At 51.2% G+C, this 13,286-nt stretch overlaps 1 protein-coding gene across 1 annotated transcript in view; it reads right to left on the bottom strand.

Moving 5' to 3' along the window:
* The window catches only part of GPC1 (glypican 1), a 199,776-nt gene extending 188,748 nt beyond the window's left edge, over positions 1-11,028 (bottom strand). The window contains exon 1 of the mRNA XM_066193957.1: positions 10,572-11,028. Coding sequence (XP_066050054.1) covers positions 10,572-10,728 — 157 coding nt within the window. The 5' untranslated portion in view covers positions 10,729-11,028. The remainder of the gene's footprint in view (positions 1-10,571) is intronic.
* Between the last annotated feature and the right edge of the window lie 2,258 nt (positions 11,029-13,286).

Raw genomic sequence — 13,286 nt, 5'->3', positions numbered from 1 at the left:
TGGAGTACCAGCACAGGTTTTTACTCATGTAGGAGGAGGCTGTTGCTCCTCTTTGATTTCACTAGATGTCATTTTTCATAAGCTAATAAATAAGTCCAAAAATTGCTAATGTTACATGGCAGTACTGGAAGGATTTTCTTTCACCCCTCCCTCCTCAGAAGACCATCTTTAACAAAAGTCCCCTGCATACACCTACACCTGATCCAGCACAGATGACAGCACTTGCACAGAATCACAGAAAAATTGAAGCCTACAGGTGTTCTGCAGCCATCTAGTCCAGCCCCTCATTCAAAGCAGGACAAACTAGAGCAGATGCTCCAAGGCCTGGTCCACTCAAACTCTGAGTATCTTCAAGCATGGAGATGGAAATCACAACACTTCTCTGGACTCTGTGCCTGTGTTCAATCACTCAGGTTGGAAAAGTCTTACCATGTATGAAATGAGAATTTCCCCAGTTCCAGCTCGTGTCCATCACCTCCTGCTGCTGCCATGCACGGAGCCCAGCTCTGCCTCCTCTGTTCCCACACACTGAGGAGCTGCAGGCAGCAATGGGAACTCCTCTAGCCCTCTTTCTTCTGGACTTCACTTGCTGAACAAGCCCAGTGTTCAGAGCTGCCCCTTGGGCACACTCCAGCCTCACCAGCAGCTTGGTGCCCGTGCCAGAGCAGCTCCACTGTAGCTGTACCTTTCCTGGACAGGTAGCCTGAAATGGGGCACCAGATGCAGCCCCAAAGCCACCAAACACAAGACTGTAAGGCCCTTCACAGCATTTTTTTTTTAAAAAGGATGGAAAAACCTAATTTTCTTCCATCAGTTATTGTACTTTTATGCATTCTACACTAGACCAGCCCTGCAGCCTCCAGTTTACAGAACAACACAGGAACATTGGCTTTGCACACCACTTGTGGACACTCGCTGCTCAAGGGGTCTCGGTCTCATTTCCCAGTGGCTCCCAGAGAAACCACTGCTCCCATAAAGAACCCTGGAAAGGGACAGCTCACAAGTCTTTTTTCTGTAGCTGGCAAAAAAGATAGCCAGGTCAGCCTGAGTGATGTAAAGTGCTCAAAATATATCAGTGACAGCAGGATAACACAAGACACCATGCTGCTGGACACACGTACATCAGCAGATACAGTCAGGAATTTCAGTCCTAAAACTTGTCACACAGTGTTTTGCTAACTGTGAAAAATATTTAATATTACAACTATGACAGGAGATCTCTTCAGTGCAACACCAACAGTAGCAGCAGTGTTACTAATTAAACCAAAACTCAGGCTCCCAGACAGCTGATCCAGGATAGTGGGAGAAGTGATACTGCATTTTAACACAGTGGCTTTCTCTCCTGGTTTACAAGTAAAATGTGCCCCCTGTCAAAAGGTGTTTCCTCTCTGTTTATTTTAAGAATAAAGTCACAGCTTAAGCTTTGCTTATTTATATTTGCTGGTGCCTATGAAGATTTACCAACAAAAATCTCATTTTAATTAGTTCTGCAGAAGTGCTGTCAACACTTGGTTTAGGTTTTCCTTGAATGTACCACCCTAAGGAGCAGCGTGATCAGTCCACTCAGGCATCCTGATATGAAAGGCTCAGCACAGAGACATTTGGGGCTGTAGTGATCCCACAGCTGAACAGTGCGGGAGATGTGGATATGGCAAAACAAGTTGTCCCTCATGCTGCTGCACAGATGGGACAAAGCAGCAGGGCGTCAGAGGCAGGCTCTGGATGCCAATGGCACTCTTATACCAGCTGTGAAAGCAGAGCCGTGGAGTCCCAGCTTTGGGATGAGCCATTCCTCCATTTATGGATACACTTAAAGCCACGCTGAGCAGAGGTGCGTGCTACATCAAAACGCAGGGATCACATCGTGCCCCACAGAGGACTTTGCCTGTGAGAGGTGTGGTTGTGGGCACAGGGCCAGGTAACACTCACCTGTGAGGACAAGCTCAGCATGAGGCCACCACGCACCTGTGGAAGTTTGTGTTTGGGGCACAGAACAGAGCTGCCAGAGATCACAGAATTGTTTTGGTTGGAAAGGACCTCTAAGATCATTGAGCCCAGCCATTAACCCAGCGCTGCCAAGCCCGCCACTGGCTGAAGGCAAACTGGAACACTGCTCTGGCCTCCAAAGGCTCTTCCCAAGGTCTCCTCCACACCAATCCCCCAAGACACAAGCATCTGGGGCACTGCTACAACCCAGGGCCATGGGACAGGATGGGGCACAGCCCGGGGGAGCCTGCAGCTGAGTCCAAGGGATTCCTACCCACGGCTTCCCACTATTGTGCAGCCCTTCCTCAAATGCACAGCAGATGAGTCCCTCAGCTGCGCTTTGGCCCTGAGAGCCTCTCTAATAAAAATACCAACCTCCTCCTCCTCCCTCAGCATGGAAGCCTCTCTGAGACCTCCCGCAAACGCAAGGGGAGAGACAGAGGGGTTCTTTTGCAGGGGGTGTTTGGTATTCTGTCACAAAGCCAAACAGATGTTTCTAAAAATCTAAACTGGTTCTACAACTGTTTTAAACTCGTGCAGCTGTGCACAGCGAGCAACTGCACCGGGGTGGAAGAACCACTGCTCTCACATCTAGGGACTAGAGTTTAATAAACCAAACTTCCCGTGAGTTACTCGAGCGCTCTCATTCCAATTTAGCGTTTATGGCAGAGGAAACTGCTGAAACAAGGGAAGCGAAGTGGCTTTTCCAGCTCCATGGTGAAAATTTGCATCCAGATGGGGACTAGGACGAGACCTCCCCGGTGCCAGACCCAGAAGGTAATTACAGCACCCGGTTTGCAGCACGCAGCTAATCTGGGGAGGAACAGACGAGACTCTGGGACAGCAGCCTCACACTAAAGTCTGCTGTGCTTGGCACTCCCTTCAGGATCAATTATACAACGAAATCACCGCAAACTTCAGTGCAACGACATGAGCCGAGAGCAGAAGAGACCGAAGTAGCCTCTTTGTACCCGTGTCTTTAAAAATGCAAAATTAAGGCTAATTTCTGACAGTGCTTTTATTATGTTTTTATTTATGAATGAAAATTACAACTGTGAATTTCTAAAATACTCGTATTTTAGAAATAGGCCCATTCAACCGAATTACACTGGATAGTTTTACAATCCTATAAAATACTAATTTTTTGCAAGCCAAAACTATTTGTCACAGAGTATTTGCATTTTAGTAATATAAAAGATTGGCTGTCTACATAAGTACTACCATGCCGCTCCCCCAAACCACAGCAAAACTTCTGTTGTTGTTTCCTTCTTTTTTTTATACTTCAGAAGAATGCATAGCAATTGAAAAACTGGTTTTACTCATGTTGCTAGAACAGGAGTCTGTAACAGCTGGGTAATTCTGTATTTCTGATTCACGCTGCACTATGCAGCAAAGCACATAAAATCAAATTAGTTTTCTAATTTCTATACAGGCAACACAGTTGTGATGAGTGTATTTTTTAAGGCTCAGAAGCAAGAGCATTGGGAAAAACTGTCACGGCGCTCTGCTTATTTGAGCTTTCAGAAAGAAAAGTTTTCCATATCTGAAGAATTCCAAGTAAAACAGGAACAGATTACTGGGCAGAAGGGACTGACCAAGCTCACAGCCCTGTCACGTTCAGACAAGCATTTTAAGTGTCTGCAGTCTAAAGCTTCGTTATTTTTTGCAGAACAATCTGGCAACGGAGGAAACCCGATTCCCTGGGAATCAAATGTTACTTAAAGACAGGTTTCACCTGTCAGGGATAAAACATATCCTGAGCAACAAAGTGTCAGGGTAAACAGACATCAGAAGAGAGGGCGGTCTGTCCTTCACGGCTAACAGAGAATGCAGGATATTTTCTGCTTTCATTGAGTTACAAAATTTATCTATTTTTTGTAACTTCGAGGGGAAATACTCTAATGCAATGGCAGCTACAGCAGTGTCGTGCAACGAATCTGCAAAACACGGTGGAGTAACCTCGAAGCAACTGCTACGAGGAATCCTACAAGCTTTAGGATCTGCCTTCCCTGGGTCTGGCCCCATCACAATGGGGCAGAGTTACCCTTACAGCCATCAGTAAGACACAGACAGCAAAACGAGCGTCACTTTTTCCCAGGTAAATTTAAAGATGAAGAGATTGTTGTGGACTGGCTCCAGCCCACCACTCGTGCAGGTGGCGTGTCTGCCCCACGCTCTGCCCACTCCGGCTCTCCCTCCTCCTCGCAGCTGTGCCTGGGAGTCACTGTTTGGAGGAAAACTGAAAAAGAAGGCCCAACTCTGGCCTAACTTACAGAGGCAGAAAGGAGTGATTTAGGATTTTCAGAAAGACTCAATCTACATGGTTTGCTCCATGCCCTCTGCAGGGCAGGACATTGCAGGGACATGGGAAACCCTCTGCCTGCCCTGGGGACAGGGACACCCCACCACTGCAGGACAGGACAGGACACCTCGCTGAAGGCAGCTCTGTGCAGGGGCTTTTGTTACAGCTTCCCTGGGCAGGAGCAACAGGAGCCCTCACCACGCTGGGAGCTGCTTGGGGGAAAGCAGCACTCCTGTCTGGAGGCAACACCTGCCCTGTCGCAGAGGTTTGGCAGAGCCAGCTGTGTGCCAGGGCAGCGTGCTGTTCTGACAGTATCCCCTCCCTGGGGCTACCTGCCTGCTGCGTGTACACAGAAACATCCCATGGGGCAAAGAAAGAAACCCAATATACAGAAACATGTAGCATTCAACAGGGACCTGAGCAGCAAACAGAAATTAAAGCTGTTTTCCCCGAGGAAGCCTGCGGATTTCCACAGAATTGAGATGTCTATTTCCCTGGTCTTCCCCTGAAATTCTCAGCTGAATGCCGGAAGCAAATACAAAATTTCTCCTCGTGCCAGTGACAGCTGTCAGTCATTCCCCCAACTACCCTGCTCCTCACGTCCACAGCCCCAGAAGACATGCAGGAGGAACGCACGAGCTGCTGTCCTGAGACCAGAGCTGAGCACTGGCCCCAGCTCTCACACAGTGCTGAGACCGCTGCAGACAGCAGGGTCAGGATATTGCTCAGACCAACAGCTCTCCGAGGCTGCAGCCATCCTTTTATCCTGCCTTCCCCTGCCGTACTGTGCCCAATCCAATCTGATGCCGCAATAAAAATAGATGATCCTCGACCCCCCCTCCCAGCCCCGTGGGCCCTGGTGGGTCAGGCACAGAGCCTGAGCTCAGCTGCTGCTCATGGGCAGGTGCTCCAGGGCCTGGGCTTCTTTGTTTCCAGTTATCGTTGTTGCGACCTGCAAGGAAAAACCTCTGGCTTTAAATTCACTTTTTTGATAAGGAAGTCACCGGCTCCCACCCTTCCTTTGGCTAAGCCAAAGCACACTTAATTATTGAAATCACCCAGAGGAATTTTTCTTACTGGTCCCCTCCATGTGAGACGTTGTACTGAAAGCAATAGAACATTAAACCAACTGTTTTACAATCGCTGCCAAAACCCACACATCTCCTCTCCAGCCCATCCTGAGAACCCAGACACTGAGTGACAAGTGTTCTTAAATAAAACAGGGCACTTGCAAGGCAAGAACAGGAAAAGGAGAGATGAGGTGAGCTCTGCAGTTTCACACAGTGGTGCTGGTGGGTGTCTCCAGCTAAACATCCATGCAAATTTTCTGGAAAAAGAAATAGCAGGCTTTTGCTTCACCAACAAAAGAAGCTGTTGAAATAGGGGGTCTTTTTTCAGACACAGCTGATAAGGATAATTGCGTGGTGGGGAGCTTAGTCATCCATCTCACGGCGACAGAAAAGCAGATTCTCTTAGAAATAACGCCGGCCTCACAGAAGTCTCCGGACGCCGGCAGGAAGATCCCCGGTCCGGGAACGCCGCTAGAGGGCAGCGCTTTATCCATGGATAAATCCCGAGCCAGGAGCGCTCCGGGCGCGCGCACGGAGCGGCCGCGCACATTGCCGGGCTCGTGTCGGGCACCGCTCACTGCCACCCCGACATTCCCACCAAAACACCTGCCAGACGGAGGAAAAGGCACGATTCCCCGTGGTTTGCCTCGCCGGAAACAGCCCTCTAAACCCAGCAGGCTACAAAGGCCATTCTGATCTGCCCCGAACAAATTCAGTTCATTAACGGGACGCTGCTGCGTCTGGCAGCCCGCCGTGGAGCCGATCTTGAGAAATCCCTCTGCCCCGAGGAAATACAACCCACGTGGAATGACCACCTCAAAAAGTGCTGAATCAACAGAGTGCTCCTTTTAGTCATGGGTACAGATCTTTCCTTGGGAATGGAGGAGCCCCAGATTTTATGTTTCAAACCACAGATGTAGGCTTGGCCCACTTTGGAAGTGCCAGCAGCTGAAGCACCGTCCAAGACGGGATTTCATTACCCCCTTCCAAGAGCCCGATCGAGTCCCAGCTGGTTGCCAGACCTGTTCTCTACTTAGATAACACTCCTCCAAAGGGCTCAAACGCATACACTTGGCAATGTTTTCATCACAAAACCTAATTACACAGCTTAAAATGACTAAAAAGTTTAAAAAAAATTGTTCTGATTCCTTTCAGCTGGGGAGGCAGGGAAGGATCTGTGCGGGATGTGCAGCTGGGTGGGCAGCCTGGCAAAGTCCAGCTGGCTTTTTTCTGCACCCTCCTCTTCTTTGGCCGTCCTGCACCCACTGCCCATGTCAACAAGAGCGACCTAACAGCAAGCCAAATCTGGGAAGGCTTAGTCCCAGGAATAAACAAATCAAAGCAGAAGTCCAAGCAGAGAACAAGGACCAAGCACATTCACATCAAATCACAACCCGTGAGGGAACTACCTCTGCTCGAGACATGGGGGAGCAGTCACCCATCCAACATCCCCCACCCAACCCCAGGACGCTCCTGTAAGTCAGAGAAAGCTGGATATCCCCCCCACAGGCCAATGTTTTGTGGTGTGGGCTCACTGTCTTCTGTCACAAGCCACATGTGAGCCTAAGACAACCAGTCCCTAACACAGGCACAAAGAGCACCCCTAGAGCAGGGCATGTCTCCCCTTCTGTCACCAGAGCAGGGGACCCGCAGCGGGGTGATGGTGCCTGGGCAGCAAGAACGTGAGACAGCAGAAACAGCTGCTGCCTCCAGAAGACTCAAGAGGAGACAGAAAAACTGGAAGTTCTCAAACTGGTTTCCCGTATTTTGTAGCAATCAGAGAAAGGGGGAGTGGGTCATCCAAAAGGAGAGTGGGAACACTCTCCAACACGCAGGAAAGCTGTGATCAAGTTAGTAGTATATCTCATGGGAGCAAGTGGTGTAACTTTCCCAAACTCAAGGAGCAGGGGGCTTTTCCCCCAGCCATAGAAACTTTCTTGTAGGCAGATCTTCACCCGAGACTCTGGGTGCATGGCTGTCTGTCAGGATTGCTAACATGAGCAGACACCACTTTCATGTTTGGGAATTTTGCCATTGACTTCAAAGTACTGAGATATAACACCTTGTGTATTCCCTAAACACACTTAATAACAGCACCTGACACATTTAAAGTGCTTAGACATGTTAAAGGCATTGTACAACATTAGCAAAAAACCAGGAAACCCTGTCTAGGTGGTTCGTGAGAAATCTGGTAAGCCAAGAGTCTATCCCTGCATCAGATGCTTATCTATTAGCCAGCTATTAACTGTGCGACTGCTTCTCCAACTGATCCCTGCAGCCACAAGCGGGGACTACCTTCTGGTGAGCTGTGGAGACACTAGATTATTCATAATCCTCTTAAATCATAACTAAGAATACAGATTAGAAGGTGTAAAGCGTGCAGTAAGTGTTCTAAACCCAACACAAACACAGCCAATCTCAGTCTGAGTCAGAGCCTGCACGCCGGGAGCTCGCTGAACTCCTTCTGCAGGGCAGCTCTGGGGGTGAAAGCAGTGGTGGTTTGGCTCCTGGGGCTGGGCTGCTGTGACACCAACACGCACCAAGCAGTGCCTGGAGCCAGGTGAAGGCAGACAGGAGCCTGGCAGCACCACTTTGGGGACAAGGGCTAAGAAATTAATGTTCCCCTTTGCTTCAGGGCACACAATGGAGAGAGGGAACAGCAAGGTCTCTTTGGAGAGGGACAAAGGGAAGGGCTTTTGTCTCCAGACAGCTCAGAAATAAAATAAAATCACAGTTCACAGGGTAGCTCTTAAAACATAGAGAAGGCTGCCATCAGGAAACCTCAGCACAGGTCCAACTGGAGACAACATTGAACCCACTTCATCAGCATCTCTTAACTTATCCAAAAGTTGCCCAATCACAGAATCACCAAAGTTGGAAGAACCCTTCAATATCATCTCATCCAGTCATCAACGCAGCACCACCATAACAACCCCTTATCCACATCTGAGCGACTCCAGCACCTCATCCTAATGCGTGGCCACCCTTTCAGTGAACATTTTTTCTAATATCTAACCTGAACTTGCCCTGGCACAACCATTTCCTGTCCTTTCACTTGAGACATGGCAGAAGACACCTGCCCCTCCTCAGCTGTGTGCCCGTGGATGCATTCACAGGTGTCTGTGGTGTAACCTGACAAGGCTCCATGCAGGTGACAACCCCCATGGTCAGCAAGCTGAACTGCCCACTGAAACCCAACGAGCAGATGTGGAATTATAAACTGCCTGATCCTGTACTTGGTATGTTGTGGGGATACTGCAAGGAGGGTCTTGAGACCCCTTGGGGACAGCAAAACCGGCACCAACCTTGGCACTAAGCTGCACAGCTGCTCAAAAGCATAGAGGATACACAACCCTGTGCTTTACCAGGACATTTCTAAGGTTATATCTACGCTCACTGATGTTTTAACTGTACTGGGCAAGTAATACAGCGACACAAAATTGCGTTCCTGAACACGCATCAGTCAGGAGCTAATTACCAATGAAAATCATCAAGTCTGGTAGCTGTTTTAAACACTGGGATAATGGTAGCAGCAGCAGGTTTATGTGTGGGACCTTCTTCCTCCAAGCACCTCTTTGTATTACTTTCCATGGGATATTCCTCAAGTTTTCATGGCATTTATCTACAGAGTTTCCCTGTCTACACTAACAGCCGGAGATGCCCGGCTCAATACAACAATTGTAACTACTGTGGCTTGAGACCGCCAGCCAGCGTGTATGCTCGTACCAACACACAGCAGGGAACAGAACTCCTGGATCCTGGAAATCCGTGTCCTGACACTTGGGGAAACTCAACAATTCGCAGGTACAGGACGTTTCACTGGCTGCTAACCTGTGATATGTGATACTTTTAACCGCAGCCGCTGCGAGCCTCAGCGACTGCCCGTAGTACTACCCTGTGTACAATGCTGCAGCCACCTTCCCCAGTGTTTGTAAACATTCAGCCTTCCAAGAACTTCCCACTCCAAACACGACAGCTAATGTATTCACATCTGCAATAATTAGATGCGCATTTATAAAAAGCCGCTTTCTTGCTCAACAGAAGTACTTATTCTATTAATAGTGATGTTCAAACGATTCTGAAACTCCCCACTGTTTAACTTTGAGGACTGCTCGTTTTACTTCGGAAATTTACTCTCACTTGTAACTTGACAAAGAAGGTATTAATTTATTCACATTTATGAGGCACGTATACGGTTCAGCCTTCTCCCTTCATTGGTCAGACAACAAATTGGTTTCTCTGAAAAATTACCTGATGAAATATTCAACATAAGGCATTGTGTAGCTTAGATGTGCACTACAAACTGCAGTTTTACTGGGGTGTCCCTGTAGGTTGGCTCTGGCACGTACGCCTGCATGCTTTATGCTTTGTCTGAGGGAGGAAGCTCCCACAAGTGAGGAGAAGGCTCTTGGATATGGGTCACAAGTTGGTGTATCAAAACTTTGACGAGAATCTTAAAAAACCCTACAATGCATCAGCATATTTTCCCCAAGCCTTCAGAGAAAAAAAACCAAACAAAACCAACCCCAAACCCAACACAAATCAGACCTTGAATATTCTTTGCTGTTTCAGTTGTTTCTACAAAGAGGAGGAAATCAACCAAGAATTATCCAAAGCCAGAATGAAGGCAAGAGGACACACTCTAATGTAGGTTGCACGGGTTTCCTCTGCACTTCGTGTTTGACACGGTCATTTTACTCCTGCTTCATTTTTAGTAAGTGGCAAATACCATTTACACGTTTGCTCCCCATCTAGAAGAAGATTTAAATAAATCAATTCCTCTCTCACAACCCTGTGGCATTCTCCAGCTCCGACACCAAAACCCATTACACTCCGATTATTCTGCTTCCTGAATCGAAACCCCGAAACCCGTTTCACTTGCGCTCAGAGCAGAAGCAAGGAGACAATGAGAAAAAAGAATCACGGCTGAACACTTGGTGCGACCAGCCCCCCTCTCACAGTTCCGTTCGCATCGCCGCCGCCGGGGAGACCCTTTCCAGCCCGGGCAGCGCTACCAGCGGTGCTGAGAGCGGCGAGGGCAGCCCGGCTCTCGGGGAAACCTCTCCGCTCCGACTTCTCGCCGCCCACGACCCGAGACAAACTCCAGCGTGGGGCGGCGAGCGCTCCCCCGCCCCGCGGCTCCCGAGCCGTGCCCGGGCATCCGCCGGCCGGCAGCGGCCCCGGGGCTGCCCCGGCCCCTCCGCGGGACTCACCGGAGATCTCGGCCTGGGGCACGCCGCTGAGGCTGAAGCCCTTGGCTCCATACAGCTGCCGGACCTCGGCGCAGCTCCTCGCCTTGCTGCCGCTGTCACCGCGAGCCGGGGCGGAGGCGACACACAGCAGCCAAAATCCCCACGGGAAGACACGCATCCTTCTCCGCTGGCCCCGCCACCTGCCGTGCGAAGGGCAAAGCCGAGGTCCCGCGGCGCGGGGGCGGCCGGGGGGGCGCGGGGTGCGGCCCCCTCCGCGGGCAGCCCCGGCGGGACGGGCGGGCGGGCGAGGGCGGCGGGCGGGCGAGCCCCGGCTGCCCGCGGCGTGCGGAGAAGGCGCCGCCGACTTCAGCCCCCGGACGCCGCCGCGGCTCGGCCGAGGAGGGGGAGGCAGAGATCCAAGTTCGGCCGCGCCGCTTCAAAGCCCCGGAGCGTGAGCGCGCTGAGGGCTTTTGTTCTTAGCGCGGCTGCATCCCCGGGCAGTCCCGCCGCGATGCTGCCGGCTGCGGCGCCGCCGGGCCGGGCGGAGCGCGGCGGGGCGGGGCGCGGGGCGGGCTGCGGGGCCGCTCCCGCGGCGGGGCCGGGCCGGGCCGGGCTGGGCTGTGCCGGCACCGCTCCACCTGCGCGCCGAGCGGCGGCGGGGCGGCTCCGGGCGGGCAGGGCTTCCCCCGCCGGACGTGGCATCACGGGGCCCGCGCCAATCCCGCGCGGGGCGCAGCCCCCGCCCCGCCCCGCGCCCCCGCCGCGGGCGCTGCGCAGCGCCCGGAGCCGCCGGAGCGCGGCCGGAGCGTCCCCGAGCATCCGTCCCCGAGCGTCCGTCCCCGGGCACCCGTCCCCGGGCACCCGTCCCCGAGCATCCATCCCCCAGCGCGGTCCCCGGGCGGGCGGGGCGCCGACGGGCTCGGGGGCCCGCACGCCGTCCTGCGGCAAGGACGCGGGGACAAGGCGCGGCGAGCCCTTCTTTGTCTGCGGCGTGCCCCGGTGCTTAACCCGAGGAGCCAGAGTTCCCCCGGCGGGGTGGGCAAACGGCCGAGCAGATGACTTAAACCGTGCCGCGCTTAGACCGGCGAGGAGAAAGCCGTTCAGCTGAGAGCCCGAGAGTCCCAGCAAGGTCCTGGGGAGGCTGGAAGTGCCCCTTCAAGAGCAGATGTGGGAAGAGAGGCGATTTTCTACGACAGGTTCTCAGCTTTGGAGTTTAGTTCATACAACAGCCTGCCGGCTCCTGAAGCTGGTGCTCTGCAGCTCTGCCAGCCGCGTTTTGAGCTGCTTCCCACAGAACGGAGGCATTTGTGATCAGCTGTGTGCCCGTGCGCTTCCCCAAATGAGCCTGCAGGCTTTTGGCCAGCATCTAACTTGCTCCGGACAGACAGAAGACCCAGCGATCACTCCCGAGCCTTTGGAGAGCAGTTGTTCTCTGTGAAAAACGAGGAGGGAGCCTGCCCATGCCTCAGCTGGAGCACTTGCGTGGGCTTAAACCTTACAAGACAGCAGAAACCCCACACATAAACACCATCACTGTGCCCCCCCCCCCCAAACGTAGCAAAATTTATCAGAGATTGTAGCTTTTGGAGTAGTCAGTCACCCAAATGTGCAAAACTACATGGGAAACTGGTGTTGTTCATCTCATTGTTTCAGAACTGCTTGTTCTCCTGAGGGATGGGAGAAGTGACCGCAAAGTAGGAGCCACGGGGAGGGGAGGGATGGCGGTAGGGAAAAGTTGTTGCTTTCCTATGAAATCGCCTAATTATGTCCTTTTAAATCTTCCTAATCAGATTCACCTATGAGATGCCATAAAGCAGATTCGGAGGACAGGGAAAACCCCTGCAAAAACAGGGAGAATTTTGTAAGGAAGGTCATGACTGAGGTGACACATCGTTACCACCAAAAGTTAATGGCTTCGAGTCAGATACACCCCGTAGGGTCCAAATCTTAATTCTTTCACAGATGACATTGTGCCTTTTGGCCTCATCCCTCCGTGATGCACAGTTTAGAAACGCAAGGCTTACAGAGCCCCAAAAACTTGGTACACCTCAGCTTGGAGCTTGCTTTGGGAGCTCTCTGGAATGTGGAAATACTGTCGTTCCTGGAAGTATGTGGGGAAAAATCTGCCATGGATGAAGTCTGACTTACCCTGTTTTTAAATGACCCATTTTAAAACTCTTTTTACCCTGTTTTTTACCCTTTTAAACTCTTTTTAACCCAGTTTTTAAACTCTTTTTACCCTGTTTTTAAACTCTTTTGTAAATGCAAAAGTACTGCACACTTAAGAGGTTACCGAGTAGGTTATGTGGCATGAGGTTATTTCAGCCCGTACTCCTGGGGATTTATTTGAATTTTATAGCCATGGCCCTTTCCCCAGGCTTTAAACATATCACTCGAAGACCTATGTCAGAGGTCTCATCTAACTAACCTGAGTACAGTAACAGCAGAAAACAAGCAGCAGAGGAATCTGGACATACATTGCTGTGACTGGAGGAACACCAGGATCTTGTTCCTCCTCTGGAAAAATCAAAGAGTGAAAATCAAATACTTGCAGACACACGGGCAACAACAGTCTCACTTGAGTCTGTGGAGGGGAATGAACTCCAGGAATGCAAACTCCAAAGAGACAAAGTGCTTGATAGAGAAGAAAGGCAGAGTCATAAACCTTTCATCTGGTCCGGCTGCACAGAATGACTTGGGGTGGGTGACACAGGGGACCAAAATAGTACCAAATTT

This window comes from Chamaea fasciata, unplaced genomic scaffold, assembly GCF_029207755.1.
Source record: "Chamaea fasciata isolate MVZ Bird 193981 ecotype frontalis unplaced genomic scaffold, bChaFas1.0.hap1 SCAF_11, whole genome shotgun sequence".
NCBI classification, from domain to species: domain Eukaryota; kingdom Metazoa; phylum Chordata; class Aves; order Passeriformes; family Sylviidae; genus Chamaea; species Chamaea fasciata.
This window is presented reverse-complemented; position numbering and strand designations above follow the sequence as displayed.